The 21,929-nt window shown below is 43.8% G+C and overlaps 3 protein-coding genes across 3 annotated transcripts; 2 read left to right on the top strand and 1 right to left on the bottom strand.

Moving 5' to 3' along the window:
• The first annotated feature begins 496 nt into the window (after positions 1-496).
• Positions 497-3,786, top strand: lrrc61 (leucine rich repeat containing 61). Its single transcript, XM_084453137.1, has 9 exons — positions 497-631; positions 1,461-1,556; positions 1,635-1,781; positions 1,905-1,965; positions 2,143-2,228; positions 2,324-2,389; positions 2,501-2,569; positions 2,696-2,821; positions 2,923-3,786. Exons 1-9 carry the CDS (start codon positions 604-606, stop codon positions 3,027-3,029), a joined length of 786 nt encoding a protein of 261 aa, XP_084309263.1. The 5' UTR covers positions 497-603; the 3' UTR covers positions 3,030-3,786.
• Positions 3,787-4,360: 574 nt separating this feature from the next.
• On the top strand, positions 4,361-10,921 carry idh3a (isocitrate dehydrogenase (NAD(+)) 3 catalytic subunit alpha). Its single transcript, XM_084452927.1, has 11 exons — positions 4,361-4,413; positions 6,268-6,330; positions 6,617-6,700; positions 7,354-7,468; positions 7,557-7,744; positions 9,255-9,388; positions 9,549-9,651; positions 9,760-9,824; positions 9,997-10,081; positions 10,172-10,324; positions 10,422-10,921. Exons 1-11 carry the CDS (start codon positions 4,396-4,398, stop codon positions 10,503-10,505), a joined length of 1,092 nt encoding a protein of 363 aa, XP_084309053.1. The 5' UTR covers positions 4,361-4,395; the 3' UTR covers positions 10,506-10,921.
• Positions 10,922-11,296: 375 nt separating this feature from the next.
• Positions 11,297-20,300, bottom strand: acsbg1 (acyl-CoA synthetase bubblegum family member 1; the record flags this gene model as incomplete). Its single annotated transcript, XM_084452546.1, has 15 exons — positions 11,297-11,653; positions 11,783-12,029; positions 12,112-12,251; positions 12,409-12,626; positions 12,736-12,969; positions 13,097-13,275; positions 13,417-13,593; positions 13,767-13,916; positions 14,001-14,081; positions 14,164-14,284; positions 14,696-14,784; positions 14,887-15,164; positions 17,762-17,826; positions 18,925-19,039; positions 20,231-20,300. The coding sequence occupies 15 exons, from the start codon at positions 20,298-20,300 to the stop codon at positions 11,577-11,579; spliced, it is 2,241 nt and encodes a 746-aa protein (XP_084308672.1). The 3' UTR covers positions 11,297-11,576.
• Positions 20,301-21,929: the final 1,629 nt, after the last annotated feature.

The following is a 21,929-nucleotide window of genomic DNA, read 5'->3' as shown; positions in this document are numbered from 1 at the left end:
ATAATAAAATATATATTTTTAAAAAACATATATCATTATCTCAAGTAAACGTATTAGTGGCATGTGCCTATTCTTCATTAAGTAGGCCAGTTTAATTACTAGTAGCCTAGGTCTACTTTGGTGCAAGTAGGCCTACGCTCAGTTTTTTTTGTCTTTTTTTACAAAAGAACACTGGTTGCCGTGAAACGCCAGTATGTACTGAAAAACACTGATCACTGAGCTAGACCTGACCCGAGCTAGACGTGACCCGTGCTAGACCTGACCTGAGCTTATGCCTATAGTTTTGGTTTTTTCGTTGCTTGTAAATGTGTTGGGCATTTGTCATGAAGTTCGTGGTTATAATAATAGGTTTATAATATAGCTAACGAGTACAGTAGCTGCCTGGGCCGATACTCTCCTTTGCCACATGATTGTGTGCTATTAATTCTCTCTTGCTTGCTGCTAGCTAAACCCTCCTCTACCTGCTGCTGGTTCAACATACAGTATCTGTGTCAGCCTGCTATGCCCTCCTCTAGACAGATGGCAATTCCACGCTGAATAACCAAAGAAATCAAGAGCAAGTCACTTTATTATTTGCAGCTAGTTAACTCGACTTGCTTGAGGATGGACTCGAAACGAGACCGAGACCAAGGTAAGCTAGCTAACGTTAGCTATAGCATATCTACTGTATAATACAATGGCCAGCTTGTTGCTAGCAACCATAGTGTTGCTGTCCTGCTGCTGCTAGCTTAGCGTAGCGTAGCTAGCTGCTAGTCCATGGCTCGCTTTTTGGTAATGCAACACCACCCACCCACCGCCCACAACAAGTCAATTCGTGTGACAGAGCTAAAATTGGTTGGATCACCATAGCCAGGAACTGTAATAAATGATTAAACAGCATAGTTAACGTTACTGGTTTCTACTGAATACAACAGCTTATACATTTAAACCGCCATGGCTCCCGAGTGTGTCTAGAGTAGAGTAACGAGTACTAGTCGGCTAACGTTGTGCAGTAGCTGTCAAGACAACAGAAATCCACTTGTTGATGATTATATCACTGCCTGAATTATATGCTGATGTGATGTGGAATTTAAATCGACACTCAGATGTAACACTGCCTCTAGCCTATACTTACTTATTGAACATTAATGGATTTATAACGAAAAATATAATTTATCCAGCTAAAGCACCTGAGAACTGAGAGAATGTCGTCTGTGACCCCCCTCACCAGAGTGTTAAGCAGAAAAAGAAGTGAGGTGCTCAGGAATTGTGGACAATTATTTAAATCAGTGCAAAGCCTACCATTCATATGGCTGTGGTGTTTGTCCTCGTTATTCAGTTAAGCAGAAGTGACAGGAGCCTGCCGAAGCCAGCTCCAGCTGCAACAATGACTCATGACTGTGGAGTATGCAGCCAGGCTGTACTACAAGAATAGATCGATTAATTTGTGCTTTGTTTTCGGTCTTCTCTTATTCCATCAGATCCAGACTTTGCCAAGGTAACTGCTGCGCTGCTTAAGTCTCGGACGGGAGAATTCGACTTGGAGTCCATTCTGTTTCTGAAGCTCAGAGGTCTTGGTAAGGTGCAGTCATTATAAAGACTTGGGAGCTTGAATTATTTTCCCCACATATCTTAGTAACATGTCTATTGTACAGGAATATGTGATCTGGGATGTATTGGAGAATGCATCAATTTGGAGAGACTGGACATTTCTGGTAATAACATCACCAACCTGGCTCCACTGGCATCCCTTCGACTTCTTCTTGTACTAAATGTATCTGCCAACAGAATTTCCAATTTAGGTAAGAATTCCAAAACATAGTTGATCAGTTGCTTTGCATGTTCACTGGATAAATCCAGTTAATGTTTTATCATCCTTCTGTGCACCATTGTTTAGTGAATATCCATTCTGCTCTTCTTTCCAGATGCCATCTCCAACTGTGACAGTCTACAGAGCCTAAACGTGGCTGGAAATCAAATATCTAGGTATTATCTGATCAGTGTCACTCACGACTCTGTAGTGCTACTAGATATATCAGTGTGGCAATTAATAGATGTAGATTGAGTATGCTTCTATAAAAAAAATATATTATTCAGTATAAATAGGTGTCTTAGGGTGAAACTGTTCTGCATTTACCTTATTTTATTGATGTTTATCCACAGCATTGAGAACCTCCACTGCCTTCAGTCCTTGAGAAAGCTGGAGAATATACGAATGAAAGACAACACCTATAATTACACAAACCCAGGTTAATATTTACATCCATGTTGTTTCAGTGATTAAAATAGACTGAGGACTGAGGATGATTCATTAAGTGAAAGTATTTTTGGTTTGTTTTTGTAGTCTGCAAAAACACATCATACAGAAACATCCTTCTAGAGATGTTTCCAAACATCAAAGCGCTGGATGGTAAGATATTTGAAAATAGACTGTATTTCATGGTGAACACTTATTGCATGCTAATAATGTATGAGTTTTCCATCAAGTCGTCTGACATCTTATTTTCTTTGTCAATTGTAGGGGAAAGAGTGGTTGGACGAGGAAGCGATTTGTATCAGTTATGTAAAGACATTGATGATACGATCAAAGGTAATTTTAGTAAGCCTACAACTCTTATAGGCCTGTATTGCTGAGACATATTCTGGTATTGAGCTATGGTATGCTCTTTACTATACTAGAACACTGTTTGACATCTTGATTCCCCCCAATGCTCAGCTGGATTATACAAGAATGGACAGCTACAAGAACTTCCTGACTGCAAGCCCTGGGTGGAGGATGGCTTCTGGGAGCTAAAGAGATCAAACAATGCAATTATTGAAGAAGCCTACAAACAGTTCAATGGTAAGAAATCATACTGTTAATTGCTTACATGTGCTTAGTGAAATAATTTGGGTGTGACAAGTTTGAGGTTATTGTTTTTCCATATCCAACGCTTTCCACAGATGTTCTTCATGAATGCAGACTCCTCAATAACAGAGCAGCACATGTAATCTCACAAACGGAGAGATCTTTGAGCCTCAAGAACCAGCCAAAGCAATATGCTGTTTAACACAGACTATTTGACCACATGGGAGGATGTTATATATTTGTAGTGTTTGTTCATTTGGGAACTTATTTCATGTTTGTCCATTTTGTTGTTGTCATGAAACAATGTCATGGCATAATGTACGGTTACCTTTAATCATTGTGTTTATATATCCAAATGCTTGATCCAGCACCAGTGCCAGAATACTCACCTGCTCAGTGTTGCTAGCGATGTGAGATACTGATCCATATTAACAGCACCTCTGGGTGTTAAAAAGGCTGTTTACTTGCACACTGCACAGCACTTTACATTTGTGCTGCTGAGAGCTATGCTGCTTTTATATACTTGGGTATCATTTCAGCATTTTTACATTCCTTTATAGATCTATCAACTTTATTTTATCAAAAGGTCTCATTGTTGCACTGCTTTAGTATTTGGGGAAATATTTTGTCCCATGTGGTATGCTCTTAGTATGCTTACACTGGAAGTGCTACTCTCTAAAAACGTGTGTTTGAATTGACTTGTTGCAATGATCTCTACTTGTTCTGATACCATTGTCTTGCCATTGGTGAGGATGGCCAACTATATGATAGTGGAATATACAGCCCTCAATGGATTATATAAAACATACGCTACAACTGTTGTTTTGATTGAGATAATTTGTTTGTGCCTAAGAAGCAAAAATGATCTCCCACTCATAATCAGGTGTTATGCCTCCCTTGGTGCAGGGACAGAAGTACAGTCATTGAGTCCTCAGTGTTCTGTGACTGTCTGCCCCCTTGTGTTAACCGTGTGCTATTTCTTTGTTCTTATTCAGTTGGCTTTGTGCACACATACTGTATGCAAGTCATTGTTGAAGAATGTAACTTATTAAATTTCCTCAAGCTAATACAGCTGTCTTAACCTTATGTAACCTGAAATTAAAGTTATTTTTCTTCATCGTTTAGTTGTCATTTGAGTTAATTTCTTGTTTACAGTAAAGTGTACAGTGCCGTTTCAAAACTGAAGACATTCCTTGCATGCATGGGATAACCTCATGGATAACCTCCCAGATTGATGTGTAGTCTACTAGCCTCAGTAGCCTGTATGTTGCAGCGGTCCATATTCATGGTGTTGGCTCTTTGCTGTAGACCTATTGGAAATTGGAAGGTGAGATTGTACTCAGGCAGGCCTAAAAAACGAATGGCGCTTTAGTTGACTACTTATTTAATTTGAACGAGTGTAGTTGGTATACAGCAGAAATTATTTGTCTCAAGTTTTTTATTACAACAAAGATGATCAGTTGTGCTGTGGAGATACCGGCGAATGCGCTCGCGTCCGTGGCGCGTGCCCGTGTCCACGGTGCTCGAGCTCCTCTGCTCTTCCTGCTTCCTAGCTGCTGTCGGTCAGGATGGCTTGGAGGTCAACGGTAAGTACGAGATGTAAATTGCAGATAACCGGGATTTTTGGGGGTCAAATACGGCACATACTCCTTAGAGTATCAGCTCTGATCGATTAGCTAGTGTTGTTGAAAGCAATTTGTGGCTGATAAAATGCCGCATCTTGCGCGGCCTGTCAATGCGATGCCCTTCACTGTCGCCGGTGCGGCACTAACTAGAAGCAAGACAGTAAGTCAGCTAGCTCACGTTCCTGCCCCAGTAATACACCTAATTATTAGTTAGCTTGAATCCTAGAGTGGTTGCATGCTAACTCCCATTACTGACACAACAACCACTGTGATGACTGTTGGTGATGTTGCTTGTGATGATGTCTGGATCATCAATCGGCCCGTCTCGGCTTTATAGTACTCAAAGTAGCTTGCTAGCGTTAGGTAGCTAGCTAGGTGCTAGGGTAGCTAGCGAGCTAGCTTTCTATGTTGTAGCAAGCTAGCTGGGAGAAATCTACCTACATTTTAAATGTATGTTTGCAGCTATAGCTAACATTCATATTTACTCACAACCTTTGCAGATACTAAACCTACTGGAAAGATATGGTTTATGGATCAATGACAAGAATAAAATCAAGACTCAGGAAGTAAGCTTAATCATTGACATCTGACTTAAGTTAGCTAGCTGCACCTGTTTCCTACGGTATCTGGCGCATCTGGAATGGACATTCATAGTGATGATCAGCATTAGATTATAGCTTCAAACTGAATTAGACTAATGTTAGTTTGAAGTGTTTCAATTTAGCTAACGTTACACTTTGAAACCTAGCTGCCACAAGGTCACATCAGTGTGCACACAGTTATTCCACGGGCTACAACTACCTATTTTATGTCCTGTGAGTGCAACAAAGATTTAATTTATACAGAGTTGCTGGAGCAACAATTTCGTATCATCTCTAGTTTTGAGATGCAAACTCCTACTAAAACTACACCAGGTGGACCAATGGTAGCTGGCCCTACTTGGAGTATGTGATAGGACTTCAAGGCTGGAAATGGTATTCTTGCACATGTTACAGCAATGTTTTCATCAAACTCAAAATGTCCTTCACAGATGTGCTGTCTCCCTTGTTCCCATAGTAGACCATTGACAGCAGCAGCATAGATATCGGATCTATGAAGTTGGTTCCTTCCTTTTTTTGATCCCTTGTTTCTTCTTTTGAATAGTTGTCCTTTGGTTATGAATCCTACATGATTGGCATTAAAACCTGCATGAGAAGATAGCTGTGTGTTGGTTCTGTTCAATCTTGCCACAAGAGAGCTATGAAGGATTGTGCCAGACTGCAGACTTTTTTTTTTGTCTAATAGTCAGATTAGCCAACTAGGCTTATCATCATACATACAGTGTGTGTCCTCTTCATATTGTCCTCATTTTGCCTACGGCAGAAGTTCGATCTATAGTTAGTGTTCTACAGCCAGCCTACTTTGAGCATGAAACATGACAGATGTGTCAGTATGACAGATGAATCATTGGCTTCATGCCTTAGGTTCATTCCAGGCATGCTGGCCCACAGTATCAGCCCAGCAGTGCTTGTCATGGTACAGTAGTAGCGCTCAAGCAATGTTTTCATCTCAGCTCATGGCATGGGTAAGGTTCATGGCTTGTGGAGGCTGTGCTGTAGCTGGGAGCTACAGTACTGTGAGTTTGTTATTACAGTCACATTTTGTGACTTACAAGTGAAACCACCGACAAATGTCAATCAGTAATGAATATTTTCCCCATGTTTGGTACTTTGGCTACCACTGTAAGAACAATTATTGAGGCAGGAGAAACTGTGCACTGTCTAATTTCTATCTGATACAGCACCTTGACCATTTGATCAATGTCTTTTCTGCTAGGTGTCCCGATTGATGGTGGCTATGAAGGCCCAGGCCCCCCAGCCTAAGACATTAACTAGGGGGGTAAGTGTCCCTCTAACCAAAGTTGGGTAACGCACACATCATTGTTCTCTCTGTGCAATACGGCTTGTGTATGTAGAGTTATAAAACTAAGACTTCTTAAGGGTGTTGTTCCCCATGTTTGCCTTGTTCTGTTGAGGTGTAGAGAATAGCAGAATGTTATTAACCTTATAAACAATACCCTTGTTTGCGTATAAGCCTCTGAAAAGGTTAATGCCAACACTGGTGTGTTGTATATGAATCATTGTCTTATCCATTGGATCTGGCGTTTTCCTGTTTCTCCTCACAGATGCAGACGGTTACTTTAATTCCAGGAGATGGAATTGGTCCAGAGATCTCCACGGCTGTTATGAAGATTTTTGAAGCGGCTAAAGTAAGCTATTGTCCTCTTTGACACGACTCCACAGTGCTGACTAAATCAGTTTACCGTCTGTACCTTGCACTAAGGCTTAAATGGTTATGACCTAGAGCCTAATGTGATTTAGCCAGACACATCCATTAATGTCAGCCACAGGGTGGCACTTCACTTTCCTAATAGATTGTCTTTGATTAAAGATGGCATATTGGCACATTTTCAGATTCATCTATGTGTATCTCTTTAGGCCTACAGTAGGTTGCATGGCACAGTGAGACATTGTATATCTCTGATCTTACAGGTGCATCTCAGAAAATTAGAATATTATGGAAAAAGTCCATTATTTTCCGTAATTTAATTAAAACAGTCAAACTTTAATGTATTCTAGATCTATTACACAAAGTGAAATATTTCAAGCCTTTCTTGTTGTAATCTTTATGATTGTACAGTATGTTCATTTATACACTCAATACTTGATGGAGGCTCCTTTTGAACAAATTACTGCATCAACGTGGAGCGTGGCATGGAGGCAATCAGCCTTGAAATATTTCACTACATGTGTAATGAATCTATAATACATGAAAGTTTCACTTTTTGAATTAAATTATGGAAAATAATGAACTTTCCACAACATTCAAATTTTCTGAGATCCTGTACACCCTTTTATCAAGGCACCGATTCAGTGGGAAGAGAGAAATGTAACGGCCATAAAGGGACCGGGCGGCAAGTGGATGATCCCCCCTGACGCAAAAGAATCCATGGACAAGAGCAAAATAGGACTCAAAGGTAGCAGTGTTCACTCTTTCCCCTCACTAAAAACACATTGTCCACCCATCCATGTCTGGTAGTTACGCCACCGTCACTTCGTACGCAGGGCCTCTGAAGACTCCCATTGCAGCTGGACACCCGTCCATGAACCTTCTTCTGAGGAAGACCTTTGACCTGTACGCCAATGTGCGCCCCTGCGTGTCCATCGAGGGCTATAAGACCCCGTACACCGACGTGAACCTGGTCACCATCCGCGAGAACACAGAGGGAGAGTACAGCGGGATTGAACATGTGGTATGTGGACGACAGACCCGTACTAGTCTGATTGGCTTGCAACCTCACTTCCTTTATTTGCTGCCCTAGTTTTTCATGCTCACACAAGTCAAACATGATCATGGCACCATCACATGTGATAAGACCATTTTTATGAACACTACAGGCTCCCTCATAATCTTATATATTCTTACAGACATTATCTTATCTTCATTTCTGGGCTGGTGAAGATTATTGTAGGACTCAGGAAATTCATGTTATGCAAGCAGTCGGGCCTTGATGCAGAGACGGATTAAAAGACGTTTGACATAGTGTAGTGTGTAGTACTCCCTGGCCCTGCACAGCTGACACCGAGGCTCCGCTCCCTCCCCCCTAGTAGCCAGCTCATTCACCACGCGCCCTGTGTATAAGGTGTTCTGCTTGCACCTGCCCATCTTAATGTTTAAGGTGTTCTGCTTGCACCTGCCCATCTTAATGTTTAAGGTGTTCTGCTTGCACCTGCCCATCTTAATGTTTAAGGTGTTCTGCTTGCACCTGCCCATCTTAATGTATAAGGTGTGATGCTGCACCACTCCATCTAATTCTCTTTTAATGGTTTCTCACCTAGCTCTTGCACGGTGTGACGGGGCACACAGCTTGACTTTCAAAGCTGATTATTTTCCCTCTAGGTAGGTAGAAATATAGATAACAATATAGATTTTGATGTCTCATCCGTTGTATCTTGTCTAAATGTTACATAACATCCCTATGGTTGTGACATTCCTCCATGCAAACAGTGCTTCCTCTGTCTTTCCCACAAACTTTTTTTTGTTGATCAAAGTCTTTTTATTATTATGATTTTCACAATACAATATAACCCAAGCCCAAATGGGGCTTAACAGAAAATAACTTCCAACCCCCCCATCTAACTTAAGTAGCCTAGTTTCATCACTTGCAGTGGACTCTGTCCATTTTGATTATTTTATTAGCTGTATTTGCTGTTACAATTATATTTCCCCAATATTCAATATCTCCAAGTGTAACCGAGTTGAATTGGTTAAACTCACTCATCAGTATAAATGTCGCCTACCTGTGCCATCGGATCACTTGATTTTCTGGCTAAATATATAACCAGTACAACATGGCGTTGCTGTACCACAAGTATTGCTTGTCCATACAATATCTTATCAGCACTAATCAATTCCTCATTCCAGTTCCTAAGTACACAACTATTCATTATAAGGTTCCCAATCTGGTAATGTACTACAATTTATGTAGTCTAGCAGTCTTATCAAATTGACCTTCATCTGCGTATTCCATCCAATCATGGATGACTGTGACTGTAATATAGCCGGTAAATTATTATCAGCGTGGGCAAGTGAGGGTGGACGCAATACTGACAAGCGACGCAGTGACACCTGTGACAGAAGCAGTAGTCATTGACCAGGAAACGGCAGATTGCTGTTGAACAGACGTTTCTCTTCCTTTTGTTCCCAGAATGTCACAGCCTCTTGTATTGCCCTCCTAAAGTGTGACTGTGTGAATGTTTCAGATTGTTGATGGCGTTGTACAGAGTATCAAGCTAATCACGGAGGACGCCAGCAGACGCATCGCAGAGTACGCATTTGAATACGCCAGAAACAACCAGAGGACCAGCGTGACGGCCGTCCACAAGGCCAACATCATGTACGTCTCGTCTTCCAGGACCCCAGAACCATGAAGTATAGACTCACAACTCTTGTTTGGGTACCATATACGTATTGTAACCTAGTCATAAGCTTGTCTTATTGCTTACTACATCCTTCCAAACCTGTGGTCTGTAGTTGATCACTGTCTCTCCCCATAGGCGCATGTCAGATGGGCTTTTTCTGAGGAAGTGCAGGGAGGTAGCGGAAAACTTCAAAGATGTGAAATTCACAGAGATGTACTTGGATACAGTATGTCTTAATGTATGTATCCTTACTTATTTATCACTAAAGTCTCGAATTAAGGCGATTTCCGTAATATGACTTTTAATATAATAATGATTTTAATGCTGTATGTTTTGTATTTTACAGATGGTACAAGACCCCACTCAGTTTGATGTACTAGTGATGCCAAATTTGTACGGTGACATCTTGAGGTAAGTTGCCATATGTGCTCTAATGCTATAATACAGCTTTTATCCTAGTGTCTTTTGTCTTGTGAACTATCAGAGCTGTACGGGTTTGACATGTTTATGTCAGTGTTTATGTTAAGTGTGATGTATTTCAAGGGATATTTTGATATTGTACGTGTCTGTTTGGTTCTTCCAGTGATCTGTGTGCTGGACTGATTGGAGGTCTTGGAGTAACTCCTAGTGGGAATATCGGTGCCAACGGTGTTGCCATTTTTGAGTCGGTATGTTCTGGGTCATATTTCTACATGCGGCCCTGTAGGCTACTCCGTCATCTCTTGCTGCTAACGCCAGTGTCTGTCCTGTGCTGCCAGGTCCACGGTACGGCTCCGGACATCGCAGGGAAGGACCTGGCCAACCCCACCGCTCTGCTGCTCAGCGCTGTCATGATGCTGCGCCACATGGGACTGCACGACTACGGCAAGAAGATCGAGGCTGCCTGCTTTGACACCATCAGAGACAAGAAGGTCAGAGCTGCTCTGTTAAACTCTTTTCATGAAATAAGCCTATAGGATCTCCCCCGATAGAAATTATATAACAGTCTTGCTATTGTTCGCTCTTCAGGTCCTGACAAAAGACCTGGGAGGAAACTCCAAATGTTCCGAGTTCACAGCGGACATATGCCGAAGAGTACAAGACATGGACTAAGGGTAGTTAATGATAACGTTTTCAGTGTTCGGGAGTCTGAAAACACACAATCAAATCAAATCGCTTTGTATCATTCTCATATCAGCACACAACTTTATTGTATATTTACAGTGTCTGTACCAGCGGAGCCTGACCTCCAGAGTGTCTAATTTTCTTTCTGCAAAATAATAGCCTGAGCACTGTCTACAAATGGTTACTGTAAAATACAAACACTGTCTAAAAATGGTTAATGTAAAATACAAACACTGTCTAAAAATGGTTACTGTATTCTAATGGTTGTATTTGTGATATATATATATATATCTGCCAATAGGCTTTATTTATATACTTATACTTATTTTATTATTTTATTTTCCCTTTGGTCATGGGCAGTTTACGAGTTCAGTTTCATTAAAGGTGTTGATATTTTGAGTGAAGTCACCTGTTTGGTGTTTGATTTGATTTAGTTTGAGTATCATGAGCCACTGCTTATCCCACTGTACCACTACGGTTATATGACTTGAGAGGTGGAAATCAACAGCATTGCATACATGAGTACTCCGTGACACACTCAGTCTGATGAATAGCATGGTCCTCGAAATGTCACTCCTGACACATTTTGGTGCAATAAACTAGTGAAATTGGAGGCCAGCGGTGTACGAGCTGTCTGGCCATGGGTGTGCGCGTTTCCTCCCACTCACTCAGTGACACGTCACGCTGTATGAAAGGTCTGATGATTCAGTGCCTTTATTGAGAGGTGACATTTGCTCCCACCTGTCTGGAGGTCTGTCTCTCGGAATCAGCATGACTATAATAACATACACACAAAATATAACATACTAAAATGGATGAACAATGCACAATTTTGTGTGTTGTATATTAGAACTGTTATATAAATGCATACATGTACATACTGTATTACATTTTACATGTAATGTACCTTAACATTACATTTATTAATATTCATGTGAGGCTCCACATCAGAACATGATTGTGTTGGAAGTACTACAACTTTCAAGCAGTGTTATGAACAAGGTTCATAAAACCATCAGAATTTCATTGACGGTATTATGTACATGGCACTCAATTTGTCTACTCTTTGTAGAAGCTCTCTATTCTACTGTGGTACATATCCAGGACAACAGGACGTCGCAGTTTCATCGTTGGACCTGGAATGAGAGAAGTTACCAAGATTGATACATGAGTTACAGCTTTAACCCATAAGACAGATTCAAACCTGGCTCAGATTTCAAGCACGGCTCAATGTTAAGCAGGGCAGATTGAAATTCACCACTCACCGAGCTCTCCTCCTGAGATGGAGAAGTCTCTGTGCAGTATGGTCCACTTCTGAATGCACTGGGCATTGGAGGTGGCCTTAGAGTTGACCCTATTGATTCCCTCCTGAATGGCTTGGTACACTTCCTTGTCTTGGCCCTCTATGATGTCCGACACCTTGGTTGCCTGGCTCCCCAGCTGCTGGCAGTATTCCACAGCCTCCAGACTGAGCTCGTCCGTGGGCTCCATGGTCTCCACAGTACTAGTGCACTGCCAGACAAAAAGAAGACATAATATAAAGACAACGCATAGTTTTAATATTTTTCCACTCCTGTTAAGTTTGTCCTGAAACCTTCAAAGTGAGCAGCATCGACAGAAACTTCCTCCTGTCCCCGATCAACATGGCGTTGCTGACGATCGGCAGCTCCTTCTTCACTGCGTCCTCGATGGGGACAGGAGGAATATTCTCCCCCCCTGCTGTGATGATTAGCTCTGAATGGAGAGAGAACACAATGGGTCATCATAAAATGGAGGAGAGTTGGGGCACCTGCTGAGCAGAACATTACAGCACGACGTACTCAGACAATATGAATATTCCGAGTGAAAACGGATGACCTGAAATGAGTCGTGCTGTTCCTGAGTTCTTTACCCTTGATCCTCCCTGTGATGTACAGGAACCCCTCCTCGTCAACCTTCCCCAGGTCCCCTGAGCGTAACCACCCGTCCTGGTCCAGTGCCTCTCTCGTCTTGTCCTCCATGTTGAGGAAGCCCATGAAAACGTTACGGCCCCAGAAACAAACCTCCCCTGTCCCCTCGGAGTCCAGGTTGGCCAGCTTGTAGCGGCATCCAGGGACCACCTTGCCACAGCTGTGAGACAAGAAGCAGAAAGAGATGAGAAAGAGATGAGGCGGTGTGGTTTTTTATGGAGGTAATTATTAGATTTGAAACGTGTTTGTTGTCATTCCAGTCGATTCACCTTGGCAGTTTGTAGGCTCTGGGACCGGACATAAAGTGAGGTCCTGTACTCTCACTCATGCCGTAGGCCTCATAAAGACGGATATTGAGACTGAGGAAGAACTGCACCGTTTCACTTGCGATAGGAGCCGCCCCGGAGAAGAACCTCCGACAGCAGGAGAACCCCAGCTCAGCGCGGAGCTTCTCCAGGACAAGGCTGTCTGCCAGGGCAAAGAGAAACGGCCTCTCCTCAGTACTATTATCAAAAACAAAAGTGAGAAAACGTCAAGATGCTAGACAGTACAGCCATAACCGTTGTACTGCATTAGATCTAATTCGGAATCATCATTCAAAATCCTCCATATAGTACTGTCGCAACTTACTTGGCACACTTTTGATTGGCGTCAAGGCTAACAGACATCGCCCATGTCACCAGTTTCCTCCTCAGGTATCCACACTGACTGATCCCTTCTTTAATCCTCTCCATCATCTTCTCCCACACCCGGGGAACGCCCATGTGGGATGAGGGGCGCACCTCCCTCAGTGTGGTTACCAAGCTGCCCTAAATCAGGGAGCACTCACTCAGCTACTCAGTACAAGGATAATACAGTACAGCCAGAGACCGACACAGTCAGTCCAAAGTGTGAGCACCTTAATAACTGCAAGATAGAATGTTCAGTATCCGTCTTGTCCACCACTGTACCTTCAGAGCGTCTGGCTGGGCGAAGTATACCAGCTCTCCCCACTGGATGCCCATCCAGAGGTCGTAAATCTGGGCAGCAATGTGGCTCAGGGGCAGGTAGCTCACCAGCGACTCCTGCTTGGTGTCGGCAGGCTGCATGTCTCCCGCCGTGCTGGCATGGTGGGCGGTCCACGTGATCTAAAAGTCCATTGATTGAAAAACTGATCAGTGGACAAATCAGATCAGCGATGATGCATACGGAGATAGATTGGTGACATTGTAGTGGCTGATCGCATAGTGATAACATATAATAATCCTATGGACACTGCGTAAATTAACAGTTCACACTGCTCGTCCTCAGCTGAACTTACGTTGTCATGACTGAGCATGACTCCTTTGGGCTTGCCAGTGGTCCCAGACGTGTAAATCAACGCGCAACAGTGATTGGCTCTCTGACTTCTGATGATGTCATCGAGTTCTTTCTCAGAAATGTCCTGTCCCAGCTCCATGAACTCCTCCCACTACTCCCCCAAAAATCAACATCAAAGTCACGCTCTGAAGCCACCTTTGATCTCCATTGATGTCCACTGTGACTCAGGGCTTACCGAATACAGATTGGGCAGTTTCTCCCGGAGTGGTCCATCATACTGCACAATGGCTTTTAAATGGGGCAGTTTGTCTTGTATCTATGGCATATGGAAAATGCATGATTGCCATCAACTTGCATGTATACCAGGGTTTGTATTTTAGAATGGTACAGAGCAATACCTGCAGGATCTTATCCAGCTGTTTTGGGTTTTCCACCACTATGACGTTGGCTTTGGAGTCACTGGACACATAGTGGCAGGCCTCTGGGGAGTTGGTGGCATAAATGCCTGTCATTAAACCTCTGGTAGGGAAAGTGTAAGACAGCACAGGTTATTAATTCAACAAGCTAGCATGTCTCATGTAAAGCAATCCCAACAAATAAATTACGTCATGATGACGTTGTGACAGTCTAACCCAAATCCCAGCCCGTATGGGGATTTTTTTTTAGGTAATTTCCAGGACGTCATCTCAACTACGTTTTAGTGACCTACAGTAGGTTCTACACCAGTATGTATGAATAGTTTGGATAATATTGCATAAACATAAAGAATGCAGAGAAATTTGAGTTATTTGGAGTTTTTTTACAAAAGAAAAAAAAAACACTCCATGGCCGGGATTGGAACTCGCGGTGCTTCTGTTTATATATGCTAACTCCTGTCAAACTATTAATCGTATAGTATGCAATAAGTATCATAAGAAAGGTTAACCCTACCCTGCCAAGATGGCACCTATCGCAGAGAAGAACCATTCTGCTGAATTGAATCCTAATATCGCCACTCCATGGAACCGCTCCAAACCAAGCTACACAAACACACAACAACAACAAAAATCATGATTGAATTTGATAGATTCCTACTCTGTCCATGATATGTCAAGGGCAATGGACCCACGTCTGTTGAATACCTTTAAAAAGCTCCTGGCGACCCTCCGGCAGCGCTGATAGTACTCAGAGAAGGTAATCTTTTCCCACCGGTCTTTCTTCTTAACGGCGAGGGCATACATGTCTCCATACCTCTCAACAGAACCAATGAACATCTGGTGAACTGTGACTGGCTCCTCAGGACAGGAGTCATCTATCCTCAGGCGGACGGAGTCACTGGCTTCAGCGGTCCAGAAAGATTGTGCTGGGGCAAGAGACACGCTGGCCAGAACCTTGTCATCTGTGTTTTTATTCTCTACTCCTGCATGAGAGAAGAAGAGAAAACGAGAGAATACACGTTTGGAAATCAAACCAGCCTCTCAGTCTTCATTGCACAACATTAGAATATTTCATCCATCCATCCATCCATCTTCATCCACTTATCCGGGGTCGGGTCGCGGAGGCCGCAGTTCCAGCAGGGGGCCCCAGACATCCCTTTCCCTGGCAGCATCAACCAGCTCTGCCTAGGGAATCTTTAGCCGCTCCCAGGCCAGTGCGGAGATGTGGTCCCGCCACCTAGTCCTGGGTCTACCCCGCGGCCTCCTCCCAGCCGGACACGCCTGGAACACCTCCCTAGAGAGGCACCCAGGAGGCATCCTCACTAAATGCCCGAACCACCTCAACTGGCTCCTTTTGACACAAAGGAGCAGCGGCTCTACTCCGAGTCTCTCCCGAATGACTGAACTTCTCACCCGATCTCTCAGGGAGACCCCAGCCACCCTCTGGAGAAAACTCATTTCGGCCGCTTGTATCCATGATCTCGTTCTTTCGGTCATTACCCATCCTTCATGACCATAGGTGAGGGTGGGGACGAAGATAGACCGGTAGATCGAGAGCTTTGCCTTTTGGCTCAGCTCCCTTTTCGTCACAACAGTGCGGTAAAGTGACTGCAGAACCACACCAGCTGCTCCGATTCTCTGGCCAAACTCCCTCTCCATGGTTCCCTCACTCGTGAACAAGACCCCCAGATACTTGAACTCCTTCACTTGGGGTAAGGACTCATTTCCTACTCGGAGCGGACAGACCACCGGTTTCCTGCTGAGAACTATGGCCTCAGATTTAGAAGTGCTGATTCTCATCCCAGCCGCTTCACACTCAGTTGCGAACCTATCCAGAGAGTGCTGGAGGTCGCAGGCAGATGATGACATCAGGACCACATCAACTGCAAACAGCAGCAACGCCATCCCCAGTTCACTGAACTGCAAACCTACCTCCTCCCGGCTACGCCTCAATATCCTGTCGATGAAAATCACAAACAGGATTGTTGACAAAGCGCAGCCCTGGCGGAGGCCAACCCCCACCGGAAAAGAAGACGACTTACTGCCGAGGACACAGACACAGCTCTTGCTCTGGGTGTACAGGGATTGAATGGCCCTAAGTAGGGACCCCCTCACCCCATACTCCCGCATAACCCTCCACAAGACCTCTCGAGGGACCCGGTCGTAAGCCTTCTCCAAGTCCACAAAACACATGTAGACAGGTTGGGCAAACTCCCAAGCCCCCTCCAAGATCCTTGCGAGAGTGAAGAGCTGGTCGGTGGTTCCACGACCAGGATGAAATCCGCATTGTTCCTCTTCGATCTGAGGTTCGACTATGGGCCGGACCCTCCTTTCCAGCACCTTGGAGTAAACTTTCCCTCGGAAGCTGAGTAATGTGATGCCTCTATAATTGGCACACACCCTCTGGTCCCCTTTTTTGAATATTGGGACCGCGACCCCAGTCTGCCACTCCTTTGGCACTGACCCAGACTTCCACGCAATGTGAAAGAGGCGCGTCAACCAAGACAGCCCCTCAACACCCAGCGCCTTCAGCATTTCTGGACGGATCTCATCAGTCCCTGGGGCTTTGCCACTGTGAAGTTCTTTGACTACCTCAGTGACCTCCTCTAGGGAAATTGACGATGACCCCCCATCATCTTCCGGCTCTGCCTCGATCATAGAGGGTGGATTAGTCGGGTTCAGGAGTTCCTCAAAGTGCTCTTTCCAACGCTCAACAACCTCCTTAGTTGAGGTCAGCAGTGTCCCTTCCTTGCTGTATACAGCTTGGACGGTCCCCCGCTTTCCCTTCCTGAGGTGTCTGATGGTCTTCCAGAAATACTTTGGTGCTGACCGAAAGTCCTTCTCCATGGTTTCTCCAAACTCCTCCCACACCCGCTGCTTTGCCTTGGTCACGGCCGAAGCTGCAGCCCTCCGGGCCAGTCGATACCCTGCAACTGCTTCTGGGGTCTCCCGGGCTAACATATCCTGGAAGGCCTCCTTCTGCAGTCGGACGGCTTCCCTGACCACCGCTGTCCACCACAGTGTCCAAGGGTTACCGCCCCTTGAGGTACCTATGGCACTCAGGCCACAGCTCCCAGCCGCAGCTTCAACAATAGAGGCTTTGAGCACCGACCACTTATGCTCGATGTCCCCAACCTCCACAGGGATGCCTGAGAAGCTCCGCCGGAGGTGGCAATTGAAATCTCTCCAGACAGGCTCTTCCTCCAGACGTTCCCAGTTCACCCTCACTACACGCTTGGGTTTTCCAGGTCTGTCCAGAGGCTTCCCGCGCCATCGAAACCAGCTCACCACCAGATGGTGATCAGTGGACAGCTCTGCCCCTCTCTAGAATATTTCACTTTTTGATATAATTCACCAGCGATGAGCATATCTGCAGCTATAACACTGGCCAGTGTACTGTAGACTAAAACTTGAATGTCCCCAAGGAGGCAATTTGTCATACAGCACACATTAAAAACACATATAGACACATACAATCACAAACAAAAACAACAGTAATCCAAAATATATCTACAGTATAGCAGCCATCAAAAATGTCATCCCAGGCCTACAGCATAAGGCCTGTTATTATGGAACTCACCTTCGCAGGCCTGCTTCTCCTGCTCCTGCCTGTCTGCCATGGATTCCTGAGCTGAGGACCCAGCGCTGAAACACACACACACACACACACAACCCGGTTCCCAAGAGCATGAATGTGCCTCCACCTCACGTCGAGTCTGCAGTCCGAACTGCGGCTGGTCTCTTGTTGGATCACATGGCTTTGATTCTCAGCTGCAGTTGTTTAGTCAACACAATGTCAGGCTTTAGTCACTCCCTGCCAAAAGCTCACCTGCTTTGTTGGTCAGAAGAGTTCACTGAACGCTTTTCATTCCCACCAGTCACTGAGACTTTTTCCCCAACTGCAGCTAATAAGCTCTGACTGTTGATATCTACTAATAGCAGCCAATGCCCACAGAGGCACACATTCTGAACCAGAAGAGTTCAACTGAACCATATCCATTCTTTGACTTGGTTATACAGCCAAACTTGGCAGCCAGATTCACTTGTCTTTTTTGTCCTTCATTTTGATTCACTTCGTGGTAGCAGCAGGCAGCAATAAAACACCAAGTGGACTGCTTCTTTCATTCCACATAAAGAGGTTGGACACTGTTCAAACAGCTGATCCTTTGTATTTTATACTGAATTTTGAGGCTCAGTGCTAATACTTTCTCACAGCCTCCAAGTCATAAAAATACTTCAAGTTTGTATTCATTCAGTTCAGTTCAGACTCCAAATGATTCAACTGGTTTCCTTTAGCGTGAATAGTTACATGTGTTACGTCAATGTGATACTAACCAACTACCTCATTTGAGTCCTGCTCAAGTTCTTGAATGAAGCCCTGAAATAGCTACAGATGGGGGGAAGAGTTGTTTTCAGATTCTCCAGATATTTCAATAAATCATCATGTGATCATTTGTGGAAAAATGTTTAACCGTCAGTTGTTTGTTTTTTGTTGCTGTATACAATGTCTGTTTAAAAGCAAAATTGTATTAGCCTACTTTGTAATGTACCAGAATGTATTGCATTACCGTTTTTTTTGTAAATAGCAAGACAGACAATTATTGCTGAACATTAGATTGTAAAGTGCAGAAGTGAGTATGAGAAGTTATACAAAATCAGTGATTTCAAATCACATCCTTCTTTGAAGTAGTTATGCAGTTATGATAGTTAGGATCATATATAATAAAACTTTAACGCTCTCACCTGTGTTCACTCCCATAATCAACACCAAAATTATCTTTGTTATTATTTGTTAATTCACTGTTGATCATGTTGGCTGCAGATCTCTTGTGCTTCGGCAGAGGAACACCTTCCAAATCTTGGAGCAAGGTGTAACAGAAAAGAAATAGCTTTTTGAAGAGGACAAGAGATAAGGGCTCGAAAATATGAATGTTATGTCAAATATTGATGTTATTAATATACCATTATAGTTATTCCATAAAATTAGTCTTCAGATGAAAAAAACTACTCCCAGTACAGACCTAGTGAACTTGTCTCAAACCAAAAAGTTAATGTCTGCCTTTCCTCTCACTACAGTAGAGCATGTGCAGAATTTCAATGAGTTTGATCTTTTCATATGTAGATTAGCCTACTTATAGTCTCTAATTTTCAGACACCAAGGAAGTTAGAACATCACCTGACTAACTTCATTAAAATAAATAAATAAGGTCAAATAAATAAATAAAAATCATACAGTATCTACTGTAATGACACAAATGGTGTCGGCGTGTCTGCCTGTGTGTCCATCCATAACCTTACACTTGTGCCACTGTGTGTTGCTCGCGTGCAGGTTCAGAATCATGCTACCAGCTAGTTAGCTAGCTACAGATATGGGGCTTGGCCATTGGCCCGTGCCATGTTGCCAGTAACGCTTCTCCATTACACAGTTGTGAAGCAGATGGGAGGAGTAAATTGGAGGAGCCTACATATTCACAAGAATAAATGAAATGAAACAAGTTGTAAAATGATTTGGGGGGCAATATATCTGGCTAGCTATGTAAATAAACTAGCTTTATTTCCCGCCATTCTCATAATGAACTGAAAATATTTGTATTTCATCATCTCCCAGTCAGAAAATGTCCACTAGCCATGATGCTAATTTTCGCTATGTTCAGCTCCATTGACTTATACAAAAAATATTAGCGATCGGAACAGTAGGCCTATCAGGACATTGAAGGTGATAGATTATATTTTTATGTAGATGAATAACGTTAAGAAAAATAAATAAAAAAACATCCACAGATTTTAGAAAGGTGCAGAATAAAAGTATTTCTTAACTTTAACCCTTTTTTGTACTTCACCGTTTACATATTTTGATGGGTCCAAAATGAATGTTGTGTTTCTATGACCGTCAACTTTGAACTGTATAGGTTGAAGCATCTCATCAGCTACCTCAAGCTTGATTCGCGAGGCCATTGTTCAAACAGAATGAACCATTTGACTGGTGGTGGTAGTAGCCTACATCTCGGGGGGGAAGAAATGGTGTATGACGCAGCCGAGGACTTGAGACCTGCCACCTTCACAGCCCACTCTCTCAGACGACCTTTCACCTCTGGTGAAACCCTCTGGAACTCCTCCATGATGTCCTTCCACCATCTGCAAACTCCTTCCTCTTCCTCAGAATTTTTTTTACACTTTTCATTGCGGTTGCGATCATTAATGTTAAATATGAATACAACAGAAATGACTGTTATGGCTTCATTCTAAATATATATTTTGTGGGGATGCCATAAAAGTTGTACAATTTGTACTTTTTATGGTACGAAAAAAAGTGTGGGGAAAAAAGTTTGAATCTGGCCAATGTTAAGATCATTAAAGTCGCACTGAAATGGACGTTTGAGATCATCTAACTTCCGTAGTTTGACGTATTTCCGACGCAAACAAGCTATGAGGGCAGGACATATGTTTAGAGGAATTTGATTGAAACATTGACTAGTGGACGGGTTTTAAGAACTTTAGACAGATTCGATAGAAGGATAGCGTTGATTGATGGGTGGATGTTGTGATATTATTGGCCTAAAATCTAAGGTACCTGTTGTCGTCATTGCACGTGACCTACCGTTTTCCAGGAATTAAGAAATGATATACTTTGATATAAGATTACAACAAAAGTAGAATTTTGTAATTTTTGTGGCATACATGGTTGAATAGGTGAACACTATGACCAATTATGTGAACCAAAATGGGACAGAATGTTTTTTTCATTTCAGTGCGACTTTAATGTTTAATATGAATACAACAGAAATTACTTATGGCTTCTTCTTCTTCGTCGTGTGGGTACGTTATTGCATCCTCTCCCCCCAGGCTCAGGGCCGACGGGCTATCCTTTTACCACCCCGTGCCCTGGGTTATATATCCAGGGACACCTCCAGGAGCCATGTCACCTGTTTCGTCATCCGTCAGGCCATGCATTCCATTGGGTGTCCGATATATCGGACAGTCCTAGATGACATGGTCTGCAGTTTGTTCCTACACACTCGCACGCCACACAGGATACCAAGCCCCATCTGTGCATTGATGAGCGGAAGCGTCCGACGCCGGTCCGGAGGTAATTAAGCCTCACCGAGGCCACACGAGCTGTTAACTTCTTCCGCAGTGACTCGAGGTGTTGGCGGAACGTGTGCGACCTGTCCAATGTCACGCCGAGGTAGGATGGTTCGGCGCAGCATGGCAGGAGTGTTCCATCGATGTGCACTCGGAGCTCACGTTTGGCTTCTATTCCTTGTTGTTAAGGTGGAAGGCCCCCGACACCGTCTTTGCCTCGCTGATCTTCAATCTCCATTTCCGGAGGTATGCCGCTAGTGTCTGCATGTCCTGGCTCAAGGTCTCCTCCACGGCCTGCTAATCTCCAGCTGAGTAGCCTACACCAGCGCAAGGTTGTCTGCGTAGGCGTACTGTACTTCCTTGAGACTGTGATCAGCAGGTCGTAGGGGTAGATGTTATAAAGGAGGGGGGCCAGGACAGATCCCTGGGGGACGCCGTTCTTAAGGCGTCACAACCTGCTTCGCTGTCGGCTACCGGTGGTGAGGGTGAAGCTGTGGTTTCGGACAAGCTCCATGATCATGCTGACCATGTGCCTGTCCGGCAGCAGGCGTAGCAGCTTGCAGGTGAGGCCGTGGTGCCATACGGTGTCGTAGGCAGCCGTCAGGTCTATAAAGATGGCTCTGGCCTTCTTTTTAGCCGAGAAGCTGTCCTTGATATCTTGAGTC

Source organism: Borostomias antarcticus, assembly GCF_949987555.1.
Source record: "Borostomias antarcticus genome assembly, chromosome: 18".
NCBI lineage: Eukaryota > Metazoa > Chordata > Actinopteri > Stomiiformes > Stomiidae > Borostomias > Borostomias antarcticus.
This window is presented reverse-complemented; position numbering and strand designations above follow the sequence as displayed.

Coding starts and splice junctions, on each gene's coding strand:
- lrrc61 (XM_084453137.1), top strand. CDS start 604: ATGGACTCGAAACGAGACCGAGACCAAG. Junction 632..1,460: donor GAAACGAGACCGAGACCAAG/GTAAGCTAGCTA, acceptor TTATTCCATCAG/ATCCAGACTTTGCCAAGGTA. Junction 1,557..1,634: donor TCTGAAGCTCAGAGGTCTTG/GTAAGGTGCAGT, acceptor TCTATTGTACAG/GAATATGTGATCTGGGATGT.
- idh3a (XM_084452927.1), top strand. Junction 6,331..6,616: donor CTAAGACATTAACTAGGGGG/GTAAGTGTCCCT, acceptor TTCTCCTCACAG/ATGCAGACGGTTACTTTAAT. Junction 9,825..9,996: donor TTGTACGGTGACATCTTGAG/GTAAGTTGCCAT, acceptor TGGTTCTTCCAG/TGATCTGTGTGCTGGACTGA.